The following is a 25,699-nucleotide window of genomic DNA, read 5'->3' on the forward strand; positions in this document are numbered from 1 at the left end:
TTGGTGAAGATCCGGATCCGGATCCGACTACTAGAATTTTTCGTGATTCTTCCGCATTGAGAGATCGGGCCAAAACCAATACATAACACGAAATTTCAAACAGTTGTGGACGGATTCTAATGAAACTTGGTGGACACGTTGGGTGTGTGACAAGGACGAATTGATTCAGTTTTGGTAAAGATCCGAATCCAGATCCTGAAAATTTCCTTTGATAATAATGATGATAAAATTGATCCAACAATGAGTTGGCAATGTTGATGACGGTGACGATAAAGACAAGTTAGTGTAAATGATGGTGATGATGACATTGGAGGGTTGAGGCGGTTATTGTGTTGACCGGCCATGTCAATTTGGTGAATAAATTTGGAAAATAGTTCACCAACCCGCGATTTTTCGAGCGCATTAACCGCAATTTGCAATCCTTGTTCCAAATGAATTAATTGTGATGGCGCCAATCCACGAAGGGGAAACCTACAAACGGCATGGCCCTCGTGTCCAACAGTTTTCATAAAATAATGATTTTAGAGATCATAAAATCATGATTTTAAAGATAAAGTTAAGAAAAATCTGGAAGTTTCGTGCTACTGAAGCAGTCTTTCACACCAACCACCCTTATACAGTGTAATTAAAAAACGTTGAGTCATAATTTTGGAGATAGAGGCTTCATTGATTGGTGCATAACCATTATGACGGACTATTCGTCACCCTGATTCTGTACCCTCTCTCATGCCATGCCCTCTAATGCTATATAATCGATATATAGCATGATTTTTGGATGTATTATGAAGACGATTTATGTTCTGCAGTCTTCAAGTATAGAATTCACGTTAAATACAGGTTTAAAGAGTTTTATAGGCGAATATATAAATTAATTACGGGCTTTACCACTATTTTTGCCAGTGTCTCTTACATAAACCTATTTAAGACGTTAAATTAGTTCTTCGTACCTGCCCAGGCAAAAATAGCATTCCTTTCCTGTAGTAATTCTTTGCAGACTACTGTAGTTGGACATGTTACCACTATAGTATATGAGAGTACCACTGTCTTATACTATAGTTCTAACTGTATCAGTTTTGCCTGAGTCAGTAAGTTTCCTGTTTGGAATTATTTTCAATTTTGTTTGACTGCCAACCAGGCAGACAGGTTAAAAATATTATCTTACTCCTGTCGATGCACGTGCGATCAGGACAAATTCTGAACCAAGGTACGGTAAAACGGCAGACTTCTCTTCCGATTCATGTCTTATTCGTGCTAAAAATATAACATACACGACCAGTCAAATGTTTTAGAACACCCCCATTTTTCAGTTTTTACTGAAATTTAAACAGTTCAAGTCTAGTGAATAACCTGAAATGGTACAAAGCTAAGTGGAAAAACTGCCAGGAGGTTAAAAAAAAGAAGTTTAGGTTACCAAAAAATGAAAAATAATGTAAATTTCAGAGTTGTTAAAAATGTTTACTGTAAAAATGTAAAAAAAATAAAATAAATTGTTACTAACCCTTTTCAGCGAACAAGTAATGATTAGCAACTGCAGATGTTCTGCAGCAATGGAAGTAAATTAAGCCTTGAAAGTTGATGCAAACAATTTCTACAGGTGTCCCAACTTTTGTTGATTAGTTACAAACCCTCCATCTGCATAAAATCAGTGTTGGAATAGATTGTGTTGCTACACCCTCTGAAGCATTATTTGGACAATATTCCACTGCAGGAAGTAGTATATTGCTATCATAATGGCGAGAAAAAGACAATGAACAAAGGACAGACAGACCATGATAACCCTTAAAAGTGTAGGTCTTTCCTATCGAGAAATTGCAAAGAAGCCAAGGTGTCAGTGAGTACAATTTCCAACACCATCAAAAGGCACTTGGAAACTGGAGGAAACTCTGACAGGAGTCTGGCAGACCCAAAGCCACAACACAATCAGAAGACAAGTTTCTGAGAGTCAACAGCTTGCGTGATAGGTGGCTCACAGGACAGCAGCTTCAAGCACAGCTTAACACTGATCAAAGTAAGGAAGCCTCAGTTTCAACTGTGAAGAGAAGACTTCGAGCTGCAGGTTTGACAGGTCGAGTGGCAGTAAGAAAGCCATTGCCAAGACAGCAAAATAAGAAAAAGAGGCTTGCCTGGGCCATGAAGCACCGCCAGTGGACTACTGAAAACTGGAGGAAGGTCTTATGGACCGATGAATCAAAATTTGAAATCTTGGGTTCATCAAGCAGGGTTTTGTACTCCGTTGAGTAGGCGAAAGGATGGTTCCTCAGTGTGTGACACCAACTGTCAAACATGGAGGAGGAAGCGTGATGATCAGGGGGCTCTTTTGCTGGATCCAGAGTCGGCGACTTGCACAGAGTAACTGGCACCCTAAACTAAAAGGGCAACCACAGCATTTTGCAGCACCATGCAATACCCTCTGGTCTACACCTAGTTGGTCAGGGGTTCATCCTACAGCAAGATAACGACCCAAAACACACCTCCAGGCTTTGTCAGAACTAACTTCGAAGAAAAGAACAAGGTGATAGGCTTCAAATCATGGAATGGCCAGCACAGTCTCCAGACTTAAACCCCATCAAGCTGGTTTGGGTGAACTGGACAGAATGGTGAAAGCAAAGCAACCTACAAGTGCAGCACATTTGTGGGAACTTCTGCAACAGTGTGGAGAAGAACTTTCCGAACAATATTTGATGTTCATTGCAGAAAGAATGCCATGAGGATGTTCCGCTATTATATCTGCAAAAGGTGGCTACTTTGACGAGTCAAAAATTTAAATGAAATTTTGTTCAAAAAAACGATTCCATGATTTATTTTTTATCTGCAATTGTTTATTTGTTCTTTGGTTTAATTTCAGAATACATTGACACATTAAACTGCTGAAATTTCAGTAAAAACTGGAAAAATGGGGGTGTTCTGAAACTTTTGAGCGGTCGTGTAAATTTAAATAAGCTGTTCCTCAATCATAAACTGACGATCGTAAACTGATAGAACAGACATATAGATGGACGGACATGAACCAATTGCTCAACCCTGCTCTTCGCTTCGTGTGTGTGGGATAATAATGTATTTAACAGTCACGGCTATCCCAAAAGCATTACATTAATATATAAAGGCTGTTGTAAATGATATTAATTCAACACCACCCAATACTTCAGTTTTCTCAAGTGGAAACGTCAAAATATCTGTTTACCGAAAGTAAGAAACTTAGAAACTTTTAAGTAATTTCTAGATTTTCCAACTGCCAGGATCATGAGCTGGGTTCCGTTCTTCTTCGAAGTTTCGACCCTTTCAGTCCAGATCTTCTCTGAAGAGTGGATCCACAACTGACAACTGCAGCAGTGGGTCTACATAAGTGGATCGACCACCTTAGCTGTGTCCAGACAGTCAGTCAAAAACACACACACACACACACACACACACACACACACACACACACACACACACACAACACTCCCAGACATTTTTCTCTTTTGTCTTCATATGTTGTTATGAATATAAATTTGTTTTTACCTCCACCACCGAAGGTGAAGGAGGTAATGTTTTCACTCCTCTCTGTCTGTTTGTCTCTTATGTGCAGGATATCTCAAAAAGTTGTGCACGGATCCACAGAAAAGTTGGTGGGCAGGTTGGGTGTGTGACAAAGACGAACTCATGATATTTTGGTGAAGATCCGAATCCGACTACGAGAATTTTTAAGTGATTCTTCACGATTGAGAGATAGGTCTAAACTAATATAGAGCACGATATCTCAAAAAGTTGTTGGCGGATTCGGACAAAACTTGGTGGACAGGTTGGGTGTGCGACCACAACAAATTGATTTGATTTTTGTGAAGATCCGAATCCGGATCCGACGACTTGAATTTTTTATGTGATTCTTCACCATTGAGAGATCGGGCTCAAAAACGATATACAGCATGATATTTCAAAAATCTATTGGGCCAGTTATGTTATCGTGGATCAGGCATGACAGGGCAGAGGTTTCTGCTCTACCGAATTATCTTCTGGTCTCAAAATGTTTTCATTAATGGAGCAGTTTATTGGTATTTCTGAATGCCCTGTTATTACTAGCAAATACAACCTGTCGCTTCACTGATGGGAATATTAAGGGGGGGGGAGAGGGTGAGAAGTTGGAGAGAGAGGGAGATGGGTGGGAGAGAGAGAGAGAGCAGTAGGGGTTCGAAAGAGAGGAGAGGGGTGGGAGAGAGAGCGGTAGGGGTGGGAAAGAGAGGATAGGGGTGGGAGAGAGTGAGAGCGGGAGAGAGAGAGAGAGAGAGAGAGAGAGAGAGAGAGAGAGAGAGAGAGAGAGAGAGAGAGAGAGAGAGAGAGAGGTGGGTGGGAGAGAGAGGGATCGGGGTGGGAGAGAGAGCAATGGGGTGGGAGAGGGAGGAATATGGGTGGGAGAGAGAGGGATTTGGCTGGGAGAGAGAGGGGATTGGGATGGATAAAGAGAGAGAGTGATAGGGGTGGGAGAGAGAGGGATAAGGGTGGGAGAGAGAGAAAGAGAGGAATAGGGGTTGGAGAGAAAGAGAAGGATAGGGGTTGGAGAGAGAGAGAGGGAAAAGGTGGGAGAAAGAGAGGAATAGTGGTGGGAGAGAGAGAGGGATTGGGGTGGGAGAGACAGCGATAGGGGTGGGAGAGAGAGGGGGATAGGTGGTTTGGAGAGATGGATAGGGGTGGGAGAGAGAGAGAGCGAAAGGGGTGGGAGAGAGAGAGAGTGGTGAGAGAGTGGTGAGAGAGAGAGAGAGAGAGAGAGAGAGAGAGAGAGAGAGAGAGAGAGAGAGAGAGAGAGAGAGAGAGAGAGAGAGAGAGAGAGAGAGAGAGAGAGAGAGAGGAAGAGAGCGATAGGGGTGGGAGAGATAGAGAGAGTGATAGTGGTGGGAGAGAGAGAGGGAAAGGGTGGGAGTGAGAGAGAGGGATAGGGGTTGGAGAGAGAGAGAAGGATAGAGGTGTGAGAGAGAGAGGGATTGAGGTGGGAGAGAGAGGGATAGGGGTAGGAGAGAGCGAGATAGGGGTGGGAGAGAGAGATGGATAAGGGTGGGAAAGTGAGAGAGGGATTGGGGTGGGAGAGAGAGAGAGAGAGAGAGAGAGAGAGAGAGAGAGAGAGAGAGAGAGAGAGAGAGAGAGAGAGAGAGAGAGAGAGAGAGAGAGAGAGAGAGAGAGAGAGAGAGAGAGAGAGAGAGAGAGAGAGAGCGATAGGGGTGGGAGAGATAGAGAGAGAGAGTGTGATAGTGGTAAAGCGAGTGATAGTGGGAAAGGGTGGGAGTGAGAGAGAGGGATAGGGGTTGGAGAGAGAGAAGGATAGAGGTGTGTGTGAGAGAGAGAGAGAGAGAGAGAGAGAGAGAGAGAGAGAGAGAGAGAGAGAGAGAGAGAGAGAGAGAGAGAGAGAGAGAGAGAGAGAAAGAGAGATTGAGGTGGGAGAGAGAGAGAGGGATAGTGGTGGGAGAGAGAGAGATGGATTGAGGTGGGAGAGAGAGAGGGGGGGATTGAGGTGGGAGAGAGAGAGGGATAGAGGTGGGAGAGAGAGAGAGGGATAGGGATGGGAGAGAGAGAGGAGGGGGATATGCGTGGGAGAGAGAGAGAGAGAGAGAGAGAGAGAGAGAGAGAGAGAGAGAGAGAGAGAGAGAGAGAGAGAGAGAGAGAGAGAGAGAGAGAGAGAGAGAGAGAGAGAGAGAGAGAGGGATAGGGGTGGGAAAGTGAGAGAAGGATTGGGGTGGGAGAGAGAGAGAGGGGGATTGAGGTGGGGGAGGGAGAGAGCGATAGGGGTGGGAGAGAGAGGGAGAGAATGATAGGGGTGGGAGAGAGTGAGAGAGAGGGAAAGGGTTGGAGTGAGAGAGAGGGATTGAGGTGGGAGAGAGAGAGGGATTGAGGTGGGAGAGAGAGAGTGATTGGGGTGGGAGAGAGAGAGAGAGAGGGAAAGGGTGGGAGTGAGAGAGAGGTATAGGGGTTGGAGAGAGAAGGATAGAGGTGTGAGAGAGAGGGATTGAGGTGTGTGAGAGAGAAAGGGATTGAGGTGGAAGAGAGAGAGAGAGAGAGAGAGAGAGAGAGAGAGAGAGAGAGAGAGAGAGAGAGAGAGAGAGAGAGAGAGAGAGAGAGAGAGAGAGAGAGAGAGAGAGAGAGAGAGAGAGAGAGAGAGAGAGAGAGAGAGAGAGAGAGAGAGAGAGAGAGAGAGAGAGAGAGAGAGAGAGAGAGATAGCGGTGGGAGAGAGATGGATTGGGGTGAGAGAGAGAGAGAGAGAGAGAGAGAGAGAGAGAGAGAGAGAGAGAGAGAGAGAGAGAGAGAGAGAGAGAGAGAGAGAGAGAGAGAGAGAGAGAGAGAGAGAGAGAGAGAGAGAGAGAGAGAGAGAGAGAGAGAGAGAGAGAGAGAGAGAGAGAGAGAGAGAGAGAGAGAGAGAGAGAGAGAGAGAGAGAGAGAGAGAGAGAGAGAGAGAGAGATAGCGGTGGGAGAGAGATGGATTGGGGTGAGAGAGAGAGAGAGAGAGAGAGAGAGAGAGAGAGAGAGAGAGAGAGAGAGAGAGAGAGAGAGAGAGAGAGAGGGATAGGGGTGGGAGAGTGAGATATCGGGGTGGGAGAGATTGCGGTAGGGGTGGGAGAGAGATGGAGGAATGGGGTGGGAGAGAGAGGATAGGGTAGAGAGAGGGATAGGGGTGGTAGAGGGATAGGGGTGGGGATAAGAAAGAGAGGAATATGGGTGAGAGAAAGAGAGGGGGATAGTGGTGGGAAAGAGAGGGATGGTGGTGGAAGTAGTATAGGAAAGGGGGATTTTGTGGTCTTTCACAGGTTATTCACCCCCTTGCCCCAGCCCAATACATTCAGAGCCAGGTTATTCTGCCTTTCTATCTGCTTGATCTGTAATAGGGGTGTGGGAGCATCAACACCCGTGAATTTGAGGCCATCCTCTGTGTGGTATTTATTGGGTCTGTCTGCAGGCTCCCTATAGTCCACTGGGAATAGGGCAGACTGGATGGCCCACCTAAGGCAAGGCAAGATTTCATAAATACCTCAGAACAATTATGATTTTGACTTTCGATCCATGCAGAGCTGCTCCCGAGCCAGTTTGTGACCTCATAATGGCGTTTCTCTTTGTTTACCTCTCGAGTGATTGTAAAATTGTATTTTGTTGTATTAATGGTGTAATGTTTCTGATTGAAATGATGCTGTGTGGAATGAAAATATGGAGAGATTGAGTTTGAAAGCGATTCAGCAGATAATGTGAGGGATTCCACCTGTGTCATTCACGGATTCGGCATTTGTACAATCATCATGACATTGAAACACTTCATTTACCTCACGAGTGTTTGTGATATTGTATTTTGTTAAATTGATGATACAGTATTAATTTGTGATTGGAATGATGCGGTTTGAAATGAAAATACAGAGGTTGAATATCAAGTAGAATGAGGAAATCATGTGAGTGGTTCCACTCATGACATTCGCAAACTCGGCATTTGTAGTTTCATTGTTTTTTGCCCAAGTCCTTCACGAACCGGCTCTCCCGTGGTTGTCCAGCTCTCCCGTGCATAGCCTGCTCAGGTACCTTTATCGTCAAATATATTTTGCTTTGAAACTCACAAATAGAAACTACTGGATATAACTTTGATAAAGAATACCCGATTCATATAAAACCAGCCGTTCTGGAGAAGAAGATGTTTAAAGGTTTTGGGTTAAATTCAATATGGCCGCCAAACCGTATGACCTATCAATTAAAAACTTACAAACTTCTGAAAGGATGTGTTGGGAAAGTGCATGTGAAATTTTGCCTCAACCTGTCCAGCCGTCTGGAGAAGAAGATTTTTAAAAATTTATTAATTTTCAATCCAAGATGGCTGACGAACCATGTGACCTATGACATCATAAATTTAGATTCTGCCTCAATCCTCCAGTGGAATACGTGTGTGAAGTTTCATGTTAATCGGATGAGGTGTGTTTTTCTATCCAAGATGGCCGCCAAACCATGTGACTTGTGACGTCATAATTTTTACTATGTATGTAGACATGATGAAAGATGATAGTTGCAAATTTTCGCTTCGTTAGGTTATGTGATTCCAGAGAAAACATTATTTAATATTTTTCTTGACTCCAACATGGCTGCCAAACCATGTGACCTATCAATAAGGAAATATCAAAAGGCACCAGATCACCACTTGCTTGATATGTGTACCAAATTTCGTAAATATATATTGAGGGGATTTGTAGTTAAGCTCCGGAAACGACATGTGACGGACTGAACCCATTTCTATATCTCCCGCCAATTTCGTTGGTTGGTGGGGGATAATAACCAATTCTTTAGAAACCGTCATGAGGACAAAGGAAAACGTCGTCGCTCGTACACTGCTGAGGTGAAAAGTTAAGACCTCCACCACCCATCATCATCACAAGATACGGGATGAAACTCTGCCACCACGACACGCGTAACCAGACATGCAGGCATGCACACACACACACACACACACACACACACACACACACACACACACACACACACACACACACACACACACACACACACACACACACACACACACACACACACACACACACACGGAGTCCCTTCGAGATCCAGATACACCCATATGTACCACATACTGCTTGTAGCAACTGCCGACTGTACATACCGATCGGGACACAAACTGTACCGCTATCAACTGTCGTCGTGCAGGGTGCTTGGGAAGTGGCTTAAGCACTCCAATGAAATGGTTGATAAGGAACAGCTGGCTTGGCAAGCGATAGCAAGCTGAATGGTTATAGCACATCCTCCCCAAAAAACGAAACCGCCGATTTCTTCACATTTTCAGATTTCACTCCAGATATCGAGTTATATAGGCCACGTGATCCGATCCTCCAAACTCATGTTATATTTCCATGATATACTTTAATTAGTCCGTGAAAGTAGATCGTTGAAAATTGCATCAGATATTGCATGAAATCGCTCCAAGCTCCTAATTGGAAAACTATAGCACTTACAAATATACCCATCGGAGATGGGGAATCCCCCGCCATTGAAATAAATGTTGATGCCCAGCCAGCCGGACGGACGGACAGACGGACAGACGGACAGACGGAAAGCTGGACAGACGGACGGACGGACGACCCGGTAGACAACAATATCCCCCTTCTGCCACGCGGCGGGGGATAATAAATATGCCATCAGAGATGGGGAATCCCCCGCCATTGAAAAATAATTGAAATCAAATAAGCAGCTTTCCATTTATTACAAAAAACATTTTTTCAAGATGGCCACACCAGTCGGTCATCTTGGATCCGGCCACGCCCAAAATCAATAGGGTTCTTCCTTTTCAGGTGGTACATGTGTGACTCAAATTTCAAATCGATATGGCAAAAAAAAATTTTTGAAGATGGCCGCCCCAGTCGGCCATATTGGATCCGGCCACGCCCAAAACCAATAGGGTTCTTCCTTTTCAGGTGGTACATGTGTGACCCAAATTTCGAATCGATATGGCAAACAGTTTATGAGTTATCGCACTCACAGCTATAAATGTTGACGCCCAGCCAGCCACCCGGACGGACGGACCGCCCCAGTCGGACATCTTGGATCCGGCCACGCCCAATTTCAATAGGGTTCTTCCTTTTCAGGTGGTACATGTGTGACCCAAATTTCAAATCGATATGGCGAAGAGTTTGAGTTATCGCACTCATAGCAATAAATGTTGATGACCAGCCAGCCAGCCGGACGGACAGACTGCCCCAGTCGGCCATCTTGGATCCGGCCACGCCCAAAATCAATAGGGTTCTTCCTTTTCAGGTGGTACATGTGTGACCCAAATTTCAAATCGATATGGCGAACAGTTTATGAGTTATCGCACTCACAGCTATAAATGTTGACGCCATGCCAGCCAGCTGGACGGACGGACGGACGGACGATCGCCCCAGTCGGCCATCTTGAATCCCGTCACGCCCAAAATCAACAGGGTTCTTCCTTTTCAGGTGGTACATGTGTGACCCAAATTTCAAATCGATATTGCGAACAGTTTATGAGTTATCGCACTCACAGCTATAAATGTTGACGCCCAGCCAGCCGGACGGACAGACAGCCGGACAGCCGGACGGATGACCTGGGTGATAACAATATCCCCCTTCCGCCACGCGGCGGGGGATAAAAATGATGTATGCTGCGATTTGTAGGTATGTAGATGAGGCTTACGATGATCTGTGAGGAAAATGAAGAAAAACATTTTGAGCTCTTTATTGTTAAATATACCATTGCGGCCTGTTCCAACTCAAGGCATTGTTGAGTAGGCCGAACAAAATGGCGAATTATGACGCCAACATGGAAGAGTGAAGTTACTGAGTGCGCATGCTCCTTAAGACTTTGTTGAGGCTGAAGTCACATTTGCTCTACGGCGAGGATACGGCGGCCGTACGCCCTCTGAATTGACAGAAACGTGCGGCGGCCGCAGAGTTTCTGAGGTGGCCTCAGGGTGGCCCTACTCCGTATGGCTATATTTACAGGCCGTAGGGTCGCCGTGGAATTATACCGCGGAGTAATAACTTTTTTCATTTCTACGTTCGCCGTAGCAATTCGACAAGCCGAAACAAAAGAACTGGTAAAAAAAAAACCCACTCGTTCGTCTGGCAGGCCGCACGTCTGTCTGGCCGCACGTTCGCCTTCGGGCCCCCCTGCAGTCGCCTTGCGGGCACCTTGCATCTGCCTTGAAAATTCTATGGCCGCCGCAGGAACGCCCTAAGGTCACCGTGTGACATCAAATCAAAGACCGTACGGCACCCCCACGTTTTCGGTCTCCACAACTTATAAATACGCCGTGCGGCTCCCCGAAAAATAAAAACATATGTGACTGCTACATTGTGTGACCATGGAAATACTGCGACTGCCATATAATTGCTCGTGGCCGTAGATTTTGGAGACCCCACGGCCGCCGTGGCAAATGTGACTTACGACTGAGGGAGCGAGTTGTCCGAGGATGCACATGATAAGGCCGTTAATTATCTTCAAATGGGGTGTTTCATTTAACCCAAACACCCAATTTTCAGTCATGCGCTTCCTTGGAGTTTCCTTCATATGTGTGCAAAGTTTCAGGCTGCTAGGTTTCATGGTTTTGGAGTTATGGAAGAGACACACACACACACACACACAGACGCAAACTGACACAAATTGACATTTATTAGTAAAGATATGTACAAAGTCCTTGTGTTTTCGACAATGTGAAAACAACATTTTAGAGTGGAGCCATTCTTCCCTTCAATAACATCAGTGGGGATTTGACCGAATGTTATTTGAGCTAAATCCTGATTCATGTCCAAACAACAAATGTTTCATCAAGTAAATGTTACTCAACCATTCAGACAATCTTAACTTCCCCTCTTACATTTTGTTACTCTTCCTCCCAACCCTGCATAGGATTGGGTCACTGCCACCGACGTAAGAATCACTCTGAACCGACTGAACACCTTTGGCGATGAGGTCTTCAAGCTTGAAAAAGTTCTTCGTTCATACTTCTACGCTATTTCTGATTTATCTGTCGGTGGCAGGTGAGGAATACGAGTGGTGCCCTTCTTTTACAGAGTCAGTCCATTCCATGTTTGTCACGTTGGGTGATATTTAATAAGAATCAATGCATTTACAGGGAAACGAAACTCAAACTTCAAATGACTTCACCTGATCAATATATAATTGCTCACTCTCCATCCTGCCATGTAAAATATGATTGAAGGAGCAAATACAGTGTTGTATAATTCCAGTAGAGGCAGCCAGATCTTGCTTTTTAGGGTCCCTCAGAGGCTATTCACACAGGTCACATGCTTTACGTAGCCAGTCAGGATCCACAAAGGCAACATGTTGAGTTGGTATGTTTCGTGCTCCCATATCAACCGATAGCTCACGATGCTTGAAACACAGGATAAAATCTGAGATACTATATATATATTTGTCCATTATTTGCCAATGTCCTAACATATCACATGAAAGTACACTGATGTTTACCAATGCCTTTATCCTGCATATGGTTTCTGTACAAGCTAACATTTGGGCTTAGATCATCGATGTAAAAAAATAATAACAATGAAAGATGTCTGCCTTGAGAGAAATTACATGGAAATTTATTAATTTCCATTTGCCTTCCTTCACTGAAATGGTGCATTTTGTTTTTCCAACTAAAGATGCAGTGGGTTGGCCTATTTGGCCATGAGCTTTTCACATGAGCCCTGCACAGGAATTTGTTCAACAGTCTCAGCAGCACTTGACAAATCCAGGCTTTATGGAAGAGTTGCCAGATGGAAGCCAATCCGAAGAAAAAGACGCATGACAGCATGCCTTGAGTTTACAAAAAGGCACGTGAAAGACCGAGAGGATCAGGCAAAATGTTCTGTGGTCTGATGAGAGGAAATTTGAATTATATGGCTTGAATGCAAAGCGCTACATCTGGCGGAAATTGAGCACAGCTCATCACCCATCTATCACCATCCCTACCGTGAAGCATGATGCTGGCAGCATCAGGATATGGGGATGCTTTTCAACAGCAGGGAAGAGGGTAGAGAGAATAATAACTTGTAAGGGTAGAGTGAATAATGAATGGAGACAAATACAGAGAAATCCTTGAGGAGAACCTGCTTCAGAGCGCAGAAGACCTCAGACTGCAGCGAAGATTTATGTTCCAACAGGACAATGATCCCAAACTTAGAGCCAAAGCAACACTGGAATGGCTTCAGAACAAGAACATGAAAGTCCTTGAGTGGCCCAGCCAAAGCCCAGTCTTGAATCCCATTGAGAATCTGTGGAAATACTTGAAGATTGCTGTTCACCGATGCTCGCCATTTAACTTTACAGAGCTTGAGCAAATCTGCAAGGAAAAATGGGTGATCCCCAAATCCAGATGTGCAAAGCCGATAGACATACCCAAGAAGACTCAACGCTGTAATCGTTGACAAAGGTGCTTATACAAAGTATTGAGTCAGGGAGTTGAATGCCTGCTCATGGTTTCATGATTAGGGTGGTGGTCTTTCTTGTTCTGAGTTCAAATCTCATTCAGCTGTTGCATTAATCGCAGGTGGGGTTAACTCGGCTTGTCATCCTGCCGAGGTCGGCAAAATGAATGCCGGCATGCTGGTATAATGTGTCGGGGTGGTGACCTGTCCAGGATTGTGCCCAATAGTGAAGGAGACTGCAGAGGCAGCACCAACGCTCTGCACAGAGTGTTGTTCCAATGGATGGATAGTTGAATACTTCTTGCTGCAAGACAATTCAGGTTTTCATTTTCAATAAATTTGTAAAAATTTCTAAAAACATGTATTACTTTGTCATGAGGGGGTATTTTGTGTCGATCAGTGACAAAAAAAATTAAATTTAATCCATTTTAAATTGAGGCTGCAGCACAACAAAATGTGAAATTTCCAGGGGTACTTTTCAATGTGAATACTTTCTGAAAGCACTGTACATTTTGTTGTGGAAATGGCTCCTCGGATGATAACATAATTGCTTGATATAGTTTAGTTGGTTCCTTCATGAATGTCGTAGTATAAGCGTAAAGTAATTTATTATCTCTGCCACTGAAGGTGAAGGAGGTTATGTTTTCACCCCTCTCTATCCGTTTGTTTGTTGCTTGTAAAATCGAAGCTTTTTCACGTATATTGGTCAGTCGATTTGTTATTCAGTCTGTCTGTCTGTCTGTCTGTCTGCCTGTCTGTTTGTCTGTCTGTCTATTTGTCACAATTCTAAGCCCATATTCACGAAACCTCACCACATGGTAGAGTTTGTCATATGGAAGAAGCCTATTGTTTTTGAGGTCGAATGGTCAACATAGGCCAAAGGTCAACATAGGCCAAAGGTCAACATAGGCCAAAGGTCAACAACTTAGGTGAGATTTTCAAAATCTTCAATTTTCATCTGATTGACTTGAAATTTGAAGATAATTCATGTTTTATGTCACTGAATTCAACCACCAATTATGTTTGAGGTCAACAAGGACCAAAAGGTTAACATCGGCTGAAGGTCAACAACCAAGGTGGTATTTCTAAAATCCTCAATTTTCATCTGATTGACTTGAAATTTGAAGAGGAGTTATATTTCAAGACATTGAATTCAATCAACCAATCATTTTTGAGGTCAACTGCGGCCAAGAAGTCAACATAGACGGAATTTCTAAAATTCTCAATTTTCATGCGATTGACTTGGAAATTTGTAGAGTTGCATATTTGATCATTCAATTCAACCACCAATTATTTTTGAGGTCAATTTTGTTTCATGGATTTTGCAAGTATCGTGCTCTGCACGATGTCTTCTTGTTTGTCTATTCTATTTGTTTGTCTCTTTGTTTGTTTGTGTGCAGGATATCTCAAAACGTTGCAGACGGATCCGGTTGAAATTTGGTGGGCAGGTTTGGTGTGTGACAAGGGCGAACTGATTAAATTTTGGTGAAGATCCAGATGCCGATCCGATTACTAGAATTTTAAAAGTGATTTTTCACCATTGAGAGATTGGGCCAAAAATTATATATAGCACGATATCTCAAATCGCTGTGGACGGATTTTAATGAAACTTGGTGGACACATTGAGCATGTGACAAGGAAGAATTGATTCAATTTTGGTGAAGATCCGATTCCGGATCCGGATCCGATGATTTTTAAAGTGATTCTTCACCATTGCTAAAATAATATATGGCAAGATATCTCAAAAAGTTGCGGACGGATTCGGTTGAAATTTGATGGACAGGTTGGGTTTGTGACAAGAAAGAAATGGTTGGATTTTGGTGAAGATAAGGATCTAGATACGATTATAAGAATTATTTAATATTTATAGTGATTTTTCACCATTGAGAGGGCCAAAAACGATATATGGCATGATATTTAAACAATGTATTTGGCCCGATATGTTCTCCTGGATCAGGCATTGCGTGGCGGAGGTATGCACTCCATCGAGTGCCATTCTAGTTCAAAAATGTATTGAGCTCGATATGTTCTCGTGGATCAGGCATTAAATGATGGAGGTATGCGCTCTTCCGAGTGCCCTTTTAGTTGTTCCTGTGTTGCTTCTTATGTATTCTTTCCCCCGTGACCATGGGCATGCAAGCCATTTTGTTTTGGGGGGGGGCTGCATATTTTCCCCCTAAAGATGGCTATGTTGCCATAATGTACACTTTGCTGACACGCAGATACAATCCGGGAGGTGTAATTACTTTCCCCAAGCTCAGTGGCTTTATTATTCATGTCTGTCAATGGGTGTGAGGTGTGTGTGTGTGTGTGTGTGTGTGTGTGTGTGTGTGTGTGTGTGTGTGTGTGTGTGTGTGTGTATGTGTGTGTGTGTGTGTGTGTGTGTGTGTGTGTGTCTTCACTACGAACCATAGATAAAGTAAAAAAAATTAAAAAGCTTCCACCATCCCCCTCTTCACCATGCCCCCCCCAACTCGACACTCCTCGCCCCCCCCCCTTGCTCTCGAAGACAGCGAGCATGGTCTTGTGATAAAGAAACACGTTCAAAGTTCAATATTCCAGACCTCAATCCTCACCAAAATTTTATCAATTTGTCCTCTCCTATAAGCTGTCCACCTCGCAAGTTTGGTCCGAATCCATCCCAAACTTGTTGAGATATCCTTCTAACAAACAGATAGGGGTTAAAATATATCCAGTCTGACCAGTGCACCATGCGTGCCCCCCAGTCAAAGCACAATCCAATGCAACCTTTTCAAATTGAGGTCATCGACATCATTTAAAAAAGGCGTTCGCGAAATGCGCTGCACATGTGATTTTGGGAAACCCCTTCCCCCAACGCAAGGCCATCCATAATCATCCAGCTTTTGCACGAGGTGATTCCCTCTTCAGTCATTTGAAACACTTTTGAGCAAACTAAAGAATCCAACAAAGGGCAATTTCAAAATGGCTATGTAATAATTGTTGTTTTCCTGGTTAACTAATAATAGCTCTTAGGCGTCATGAACAACTGACAACAAACACCTGAATCCCCTTCAATGAATCACAGCTAAGAAATCTTGGGACCGCACAGCCTCCCCCAAAGGCCGGTGAAGGTCCTTGAATGAGAACATACCTGCTCACGAAGTCCCAGAGTCACGGACGGTTTCTGCAAAAGTAAGACAACCTTCCATAGACATAATCTGGCACCACCAACGCCAATCAGAAAGTCGTTGAGAATCCTTCTGATCAGATCTTCAGAGGTTTCAGGGCCCTTTAGGGCTTCTTTGCCCTACCTTAATGTGCTGGACATTGCCCTACCTTAATGTGCTGGACATTGTCCTACCTTAATGTGCTGGACATTGCCCTACCTTAATGTGCTGGACATTGCCCTACCTTAATGTGCTGGACATTGCCCTACCTTAATGTGCTGGACATTGCCCTACCTTAATGTGCTGGACATTGTCCAAACCTTAATGTGCTGGACATTGTCCTACCTTAATGTGCTGGACATTGCCCTACCTTAATGTGCTGGACATTGCCCTACCTTAATGTGCTGGACATTGTCCAAACCTTAATGTGCTGGACATTGTCCTACCTTAATGTGCTGGACATGGCCCTACCTTAATGTGCTGGACATTGCCCTACCTTAATGTGCTGGACATTGCCAAACCTTAATGTGCTGGACATTGCCCTACCTTAATGTACTGGACATTGTCCAACATTAATGTGCTGGACATTGCTCTACCTTAATGTGCTGGACATTGCCCTACCTTAATGTGCTGGACATTGTCCAACATTAATGTGCTGGACATTACTCTACCTTAATGTGCTGGACATTGCTCTACCTTAATGTGCTGGACATTGCCCTACCTTAATGTGCTGGACATTGTCCTACCTTAATGTGCTGGACATTGTCCTACCTTAATGTGCTGGACATTGTCCTACCTTAATGTGCTGGACATTGTCCAACATTAATGTGCTGGACATTGCTCTACCTTAATGTGCTGGACATTGCCCTACCTTAATGTGCTGGACATTGTCCTACCTTAATGTGCTGGACATTGCTCTACCTTAATGTGCTGGACATTGTCCTACCTTAATGTGCTGGACATTGCCCTACCTTAATGTGCTGGACATTGTCCTACCTTAAAGTGCTGGACATTACTCTACCTTAATGTGCTGAACATTGTCCTACCTTAATGTGCTGGACATTGCTCTACCTTAATGTGCTGGACATTGCCCTACCTTAATGTGCTGGACATTGTCCTACCTTAATGTGCTGGACATTGTCCTACCTTAATGTGCTGGACATTGTCCTACCTTAATGTGCTGGACATTGCCCGACCTTAATGTGCTGGACATTGCCCTACCTTAATGTGCTGGACATTGCCCGACCTTAATGTGCTGGACATTGCCCTACCTTAATGTGCTGGACATTGTCCAAACCTTAATGTGCTGGACATTGTCCTACCTTAATGTGCTGGACATTGCCCTACCTTAATGTGCTGGACATTGCCCTACCTTAATGTGCTGGACATTGTCCAAACCTTAATGTGCTGGACATTGTCCTACCTTAATGTGCTGGACATGGCCCTACCTTAATGTGCTGGACATTGCCCTACCTTAATGTGCTGGACATTGCCAAACCTTAATGTGCTGGACATTGCCCTACCTTAATGTACTGGACATTGTCCAACATTAATGTGCTGGACATTGCTCTACCTTAATGTGCTGGACATTGCCCTACCTTAATGTGCTGGACATTGTCCAACATTAATGTGCTGGACATTACTCTACCTTAATGTGCTGGACATTGCTCTACCTTAATGTGCTGGACATTGCCCTACCTTAATGTGCTGGACATTGTCCTACCTTAATGTGCTGGACATTGTCCTACCTTAATGTGCTGGACATTGTCCTACCTTAATGTGCTGGACATTGTCCAACATTAATGTGCTGGACATTGCTCTACCTTAATGTGCTGGACATTGCCCTACCTTAATGTGCTGGACATTGTCCTACCTTAATGTGCTGGACATTGCTCTACCTTAATGTGCTGGACATTGTCCTACCTTAATGTGCTGGACATTGCCCTACCTTAATGTGCTGGACATTGTCCTACCTTAAAGTGCTGGACATTACTCTACCTTAATGTGCTGAACATTGTCCTACCTTAATGTGCTGGACATTGCTCTACCTTAATGTGCTGGACATTGCCCTACCTTAATGTGCTGGACATTGTCCTACCTTAATGTGCTGGACATTGTCCTACCTTAATGTGCTGGACATTGTCCTACCTTAATGTGCTGGACATTGCCCGACCTTAATGTGCTGGACATTGCCCTACCTTAATGTGCTGGACATTGCCCGACCTTAATGTGCTGGACATTGCCCTACCTTAATGTGCTGGACATTGTCCTACCTTAGTAGGGTAAGAATACTGATTCTGGCTCACTTTGCCCCATGTAAATGAATGGGGGATTTTCAGCGATTTATATTTTTTTTCCCTAAAAATAAATCCCCTTTTTATCCCAAGGTATATTTATTTGTCTCCCCTTTTAACCTGGAGGTTGAACCTCATTGAATTGAACACCTGGGGGTTGAACAGCTCACTCATTGAACCTATAAAGATTTGTTCATTCTCAAATTCCTTCAATAGTTTAATTTTCTTTGCACAATAATCCCCATCTAAAATATTGACAAACAAAACATTTGAATCTTTATATTTTTTAAGATACCCCTTTTGTGCCATTACGAAATGATAAACTTCTCTTAATGCTCTTGTTTGACCACCTCCTGAGCCACATATCATTTTGAGATTATAGTAAATTGTTTTTTCATTGTTCAATTGATAACCATCAAAGTTTTCAGTCCATTCAAGGATATTCATTTTTTCTTTACATCCTCTAACTTACTAGTTTTTAAATTAATTCGCTTATTTGTTATATTTACCTTTGTTTTAGTTATTTTTCAATAAGACTTATTTGATATTTTTCACATTCATTATGTTTTCCATTTATATACCAAGACTGAGATTTTCTCCACTCTTTAGTTTGATTAATACTTGGTTTAACCATTTATATATTGTGAAAAAGCAGCGTGTAGCCCTTAAAAACCCTAACCCATCTTCCCATCGTTAAAACATAATCTATTTTATACACTCTATCATACAATATCCATATGGAACACAATCTATTCCATTATCTAAAATAAATCTCTTATCATCAAAGGCTCCTAATGCCTTTTTATTTACTTCTTCACTATATATGTTATGTTTATAACTTCTTATTGTATTCATTTTCCTATATTCTTCTTTTCTTATTCATCCAAACAATTATAATAATTTCTAAAAGTTATTGATTTCTTTATTACATATTTCTTTATTCCCTTTAACCTCTTATCAATCTGTTCACCATACTTATAAGCATATGCCTTTGCTCTCAATCCAATAAACTCACTCATTACTTTTCCACCCAACTCATCCTTAAACTTACCAATAACCTTTTCATTCTTTTTGGAAAATAACTCACTCTTCTTGCTGAAATTACTTGTATCATATACTCCAATATTTTTCTTCATATCTTCATAAACATCATCAGTTTTTATATCTAGGATAAAACTATCAGTATCCATATACAACAATGAAACATTTTCACCATACTCTTTCTTTAAGTCATTATACAAATAATCATACATCAATATCTTTGATAAATCAAGAACTGCTGTTCCAATATAAATTGGTTTATCCATTACAATACTTTCCTTTTTCATATGAATTGCAGAAAAGTTCTCTGAAAAAACCTCTTCTCTCTCAAAACTTGGTTTATTTATCAATCTAGAAGCTTCTTTCCAAGATGTTGCGAATCTAATGTTTTGCCTGTTTCTAACATTTTCCATAGTCTTTCCAAATACAGCATTATTCATTAATTTATAAAAGTCCCCTTCAAATTTTACTTTTGCATTTGCTCTCATATCTGTATTGAATTGAATATACTTTTTCACCCAAGGACTTTGTTTAAATTTTAAAACTCTATGAATTTTAGCTACTCTCAATCCTTCTCTCAAAAACTGTTTTAAGCTTCTCTGATGCAAAACATATCCCTCTTTATCATAGAATGTTGTTAATAACTTTTCTGTTGATTTACCTTTAATATTAAAACTTTTATGATAATCACTTAACCATTCTTTCTTTGGAGTTTCTTTCTCACATGCAAAGGAAGATCTTTATGCTTATTATGAAGATCACTCGGGTACCTCAAATCAACTTCAAAATAATAACCTTCTTCTTCGTCATTCAATTCCTCTTGAGAAGAAATAACAATATTCATCAAAGCCTTTTCATAATCCTTTTCTTCCACCCACTCTAATTTACCATAAGGCAGAGATTGAGACATTGCCCATCCATACAAATTATTAGCATCAAAATACATCAAATAATTACTATCTTTTTCACTATTATAATTTGGAAGATATTTATTATTTGCTTTAGCATATCTTTTTGAACATACTTGTGATATTCCACCTCTCTTGGACTTCTCAATCATCAAAAGCATATCCACATCACTGATTAAATCTATATCTTGTTTTGTCATTTTCAACATTGCACTCCAAGCTAAACCAGGAGCTGTGAAATAGTGGGCAGGATCTAATCCATAACAATTTTTATTATGACAGAGTGATCTAAAAGCTTCAAACACATCAGCTAACAATAAAACATCTGTTTTTAGATATAAATCGTGATATTCTCCAAGGTTCTTTATCTTAAATATTTTCCATATTTCTTGTGCGTGTTTATATTCCTTATCACTTATCTCTTCTTCATAAAGGTTATTATAGAAACTTTCTTTTGAAGGAAGTTGTGTTTCTTTAAATCTCATAAATGAATCCATATAATCATAAGGATAAATTCCCTTACTTGTAAGAATTTTCTCTTTACTTTGAATTTCATTCCTTGTTTGAATTTCCTCTCTCGTAAGAATTCCTTCTTTAATCAGAATTTCATCTTTAATCTGAATTTCCTCTTTAGTTCGAATTTTCTTTATAATTAGAATTTCATCTTCAGTTAGAATTTCCTCTTTACTTTGAATTCTCTCTTTAATCTGAATTTCCTCTTTAGTGAGAATTTCCTCTTTTGGAAAGAATGAATTAAGATTTGAAAAAGAGTCCGTGGAGCTTAGATTTGATGCGAGGTAGGCTAGTGGTGTTCCCATAAACTTGTAAGAATCTAAAAACCTAATACGAGTTATAGGTTTTGTGAATATCATTTTTGAAAATGAAATATACTTTTGACTTGTGTTTGTTATAGCAGAAATATTCCCTGGTGTTTTTGAAAGTTCATTTATAAATAGATGTGTATCATAGTTGGCTCTGTTGGGAAGAAAAGCTGGAATAAAAGAAGGTAATTTATAATTAAGATTACAACAGGAATGAGCGGGACCTCTATATTTACCAGTAAGATGACAATGGTCTCTAACTTTAAACTCCTTAATTTCCCCCTCACAAATATGACAGATATTGTTCATTCTAAATTCTAATTTTTCTTCTTTGGTTAATTTCATCGGTTCATTTGTTTCTTTCATTAATTTAGTGAGTCTTATACAATCCTTTTCTAATCGTTTTACAAACTCTTGTGAAGCATTTTTTCCACGATAATGTTCAAGTTTGTTATACTTTTCTCCAACAGATGATTTGATATAATAACAAAAACCACAAGGAATATGTTTTTGATATTTATTTGTATATGGTTCTTTTGGATTAGGAGAAGCAGTATTTATCTTTTAAGGATACATTCAAAATCAGCGTATATCACAAATGGGTGCATGATAGATTTATTATAATCTTCAAAATAAATGTTTTCACCAGGTTTAGGCATTGTAATTACAGCTGATTTATGATTACTACAATATTTTGAATGTTGTTCTAATCGTTCTTTTGTATGAAATGAATTAAGACATCGCTTACAAGGATATATTTTGTTTGCTGTTCTGAATACCTGAGAAGAGATTAATCTTGATAAATTATTGATGTATGTGTAATGTGAATTCTTTCCAACACTAAAATATAAAAGGTCAATGTGTGTTTCTTCATTTTTATAGTTGTTTGAAATTTTTAATATTTGAACTTTGTTTGTATCCGTTAATCCATATACATTAATAGAAAGATTATTCTTTTTCTCAAATTTAGGAATATCTGTTAGTGGCATTGGGAATTTAAAATCTTTAATGTCCAAGGTATTCTCATATTTCATATATTGTTTTACTCTTTCTGAATTACATTTTGGTGGATGTAAGTGAGCAAGAACAGACCAGAGAAATCATTTATTATCATTGTTCTTAATATTAACAACTGCCTTCTTTCGTTTTTATTTCTTTTGGTAATTCAATATAAGAAGAAGCTTTAAGAGGGTTTGATTTTAGAATGTGTATATCTAAAAAGATGATTTTTTAATATTGAATCCACTTCCTACCACTGTATTATCAACATCCTCCTCTTGTCTTGATAGTTCTTCATAAACCCCACTATTCAAAAAATCTTGAAATGATGTTATAAAATGAAGATCTGTTCTCATATAAGGAGTTTGTTCTTCATCTTGTCTTTTCATATTCATTTTCACTCCCATATAAAACTTTAAAGTTTTTATTTATTTTAATGTTTTTTTAATAAATTTTTTCAACATCGGGTTTTTACTATTTCAATTGATTCAGCTATTGATGATGGACCGGGTTCTCCAAATTGAAAAATCCTTATTTTTATATGCCCTTTAAATGCCTCATCAGTGTTTTTAATATAATAGTCTCCCTTTACTTTAAACTCATTTTTCTTGTGTTTTTGTGATTGAAGATGTTGATTATAACTACTCTTCAAAACATCCTTTGAACAGATATCACAATGTTTTCTTTCCAACTCAAGAGGAGATATTTGATGAAATAGATTAAATGTGTGTTTGTTGGTTCGGAGGTGTTTTCTATAATGTTTATATTCGTGATTACAAACATCGCAGTACGTTGTATTCACCATATTTATAGAATAAAACTTTGCTTGAACTAAAATTTTCTTGATGAAAATTTCGTTTAATTTATAGGTGAATCTGTGCTTAAAAACATTTTTATCCTCCAACTTTTTCACTTAATAAATACAATGTTTCAAGACACAAAAGACAAGTTTCAATCAATCTCTTCATCTGTTAAAGATACTGAGAAATATGTCAAGGATGTAAAATTGAACAAAGATAAATATAACAACTATTGGATAAAAACTATTATGGTAAATAATATGAGTTCTTCAATTTCCTTCAGTGGAAGGGCTTTAGTATACCTGGTAGAACATCAATTAAAGTATCTCTAACAAAAGTTTCTCCTCTCCTTCTAGTAATATATTCAAAACTAGAAAAAGCAATGAAACAAGAAAAAGTATCAAAGAACAAAAACCTTATGGATGAAGCTTTAGAAAGAAAAAGATAAGACCATCTGTAATATGCAAGGAGAAATTTGTATTTTTTTCAACAACCCTAAAGATGTAAATCTTGATGAAATAAAGGATGTTAATATATCAGGTGAAATGACATTTCGTTCAATAGTAGTTAACGATAATTTTAAAATTACCTTTAATATAAAAAATGTTGTCGTTGAATCTGATAATGAAAAAAAGTATATCGATATCGATGGTAATATAAAACTGAAAGTATAGATGAATTTCAGTTTAAGTAAAGTTTTACTTTATAAATATGCTAGACTTTCCTGATTCTCCATATGACAAATTTGAGAATTGTCCTGCGTGTGAAAGACGGGGATTAAACACAGAGTCAAAAGCCTATAAACAATGTATATTCTGTGATTATCTTCTAATTAATGATAATAAAAAATATAAAAAGGAAAATAATTCTTAGATTTACACCAAAAATGAATTACTTTACAAGATTGATTAGAGAAATGAATGTAAAGTATGAGGATGATAACACACCTTTCCTTACAAGGGAAGAAACTGAACGTATAAGAGAAATGTTCAAAGGATTGTTGTTGTATATTATTCATGGATGTAATTTTCAGGGAAATATCAACACAAGATATTGTATAAATAAAATAATGGATTATCTTGAAATTAAACCTGAACTTAGGATAAAATATAGAGTTTCTAAAAAAGCCAATAATAAATTAAATAACCTGTTTTTCAAATATATAAATGAATGATTTTTTACCTATTTGGGAAAATAAGATAAAATTTAACAACCATAAAAATCTCCCAAATTCATTAAGATGTCTCATAGTTGGTTCAAGTGGATGTGGAAAAACCTGCTTACTTTTAAAAATGCTCCTCACTCCCAACTTTTTAGATTATGATAATTTAATAATTTTCACAAAGTCGAGTTTTCAACCAGAGTATCAACTACTCTCACAAGGTTTTAATGCTGGTCTTCAAAAGAAGATATAATAGGTTTATTTAAACGTCAAAAAAACCTAAATGATTATAACATTGAAGATATAATTCAACTATTTTGTGATACACAGAGATGTAAAAGAAATCAAATCTTATAACTTGTATTCTTAGTGATAATACGGATGATATACCGTCTCCCAAGATTTGGATAAATCAAAAAAGAACCTCGTTATCTTTGATGATTGTGTTAATGAGAGAAACCAAACGCTAACGCACAGCTACTACACAAGAGCTAAACATTCTTCTTGTAATTGTATTTATCTTAGTCAATCGTACTTTCAACTTCCTCGTCGTTCCATCAGAAACAATGCTAATACTTTTATTTTATTCAAGTTAAATTCAATAGATATCAATAATTTTTGGAGAGATAATTGTTCTACATTATGTAGTAAAAAGAAATTTGAGGATTATATGAAGCACACGACTGAAAAATATAAATATATTGTTGTGAAACAAGATGAGATATTAAGGGATATATTTTTTGTTTTATAAACAATTACATATATAAATGACAACTATTATTATAAATCTTGTGGGTAAATCTGCTTCTGGAAAAAACTTTCATAAATCAAGGTTCTTGTGTAGTACAAATGAGAATATTGTAAATTTACTTAAAAACACCCCGTGATACGCATTGTATCAACAACAACTAGAGCAATAAGACCTGGAGAAGTAAAAGGTGTAGATTATCACTATATTTCAGTGGAGGAACATATACGATTGAGGAATGAAGGACAAATATTTGAGGAGGTTTCTCTTGGTACAACAAAATATTCACATTGTAAGAGTGAGTTAAAGAAACTAAAATCTGGTGGTGTTGGGATATTAGAAACTAATCCAGAAGGAACAGAGACAAATTATTAAATATCTGAGCGGAGTGAAGATTTTATCATTCGGTTTTGATGTTGATGAAGAAACTCAACACAAGCGTATGAAAAGCAGAGATGCAAGTATTTGTGAAGAAGAAATTACAACTCGCATTAATGTTAATAAAGAATTTGATGAAATATTTAAAGAAAAGGATTTATTTGAACACATCTACTTGAATGATGAAGAAAAGGAAAATTTCCCTGTTGATCTTTACAATTCATTAAATGATATTTTACAATAAATAAATGGATACAAAAGAAAGAGCAAGAAGATTTAAGGAACATCAAGAGTTGGTTTCAAAAGTTGTAAAACAACAGGAAGACATAAAGAAGAAACGCAGACAGAAACTAACGTGAAGAAGCATTTGAAAAAAAACAAGAGAAATTTTTAAACCACTTTTAAAAACTTCCCAAGAAAAAAATGAAAGATGTTTCCACAGTTCCCACAGTAGAATATACTCCTAGAAAGCTTCAAATGTTAAAAGATTTCAGTCAAATGACGGAGGAAGAATTAGAGCATTTAGGAGAAT

General features: G+C 39.7%; 1 protein-coding gene and 1 long non-coding RNA gene across 3 annotated transcripts in view; one reads left to right on the plus strand and one right to left on the minus strand.

Moving 5' to 3' along the window:
• LOC147012966 (laminin subunit gamma-1-like) overlaps positions 1–25,699 on the plus strand; it is a 253,798-nt gene that overhangs the window by 41,333 nt on the left and 186,766 nt on the right. For both annotated transcript variants that reach the window (XM_085854370.1, XM_085854369.1), the window contains exon 3: positions 11,366–11,496. In XM_085854370.1, the coding sequence (XP_085710496.1) occupies positions 11,366–11,496 (131 nt within the window). The remainder of the gene's footprint in view (positions 1–11,365; positions 11,497–25,699) is intronic.
• Positions 1–25,699, minus strand: part of LOC147012967 (uncharacterized) — a 77,807-nt gene that overhangs the window by 15,796 nt on the left and 36,312 nt on the right. The gene's annotated exons all lie outside the window — the stretch shown is intronic.

The sequence above is a fragment of the Eptatretus burgeri genome, chromosome 14 (genome assembly GCF_056783735.1).
Source record: "Eptatretus burgeri isolate ZD-2024b chromosome 14, Ebu_testis_v1, whole genome shotgun sequence".
Lineage (NCBI taxonomy): Eukaryota > Metazoa > Chordata > Myxini > Myxiniformes > Myxinidae > Eptatretus > Eptatretus burgeri.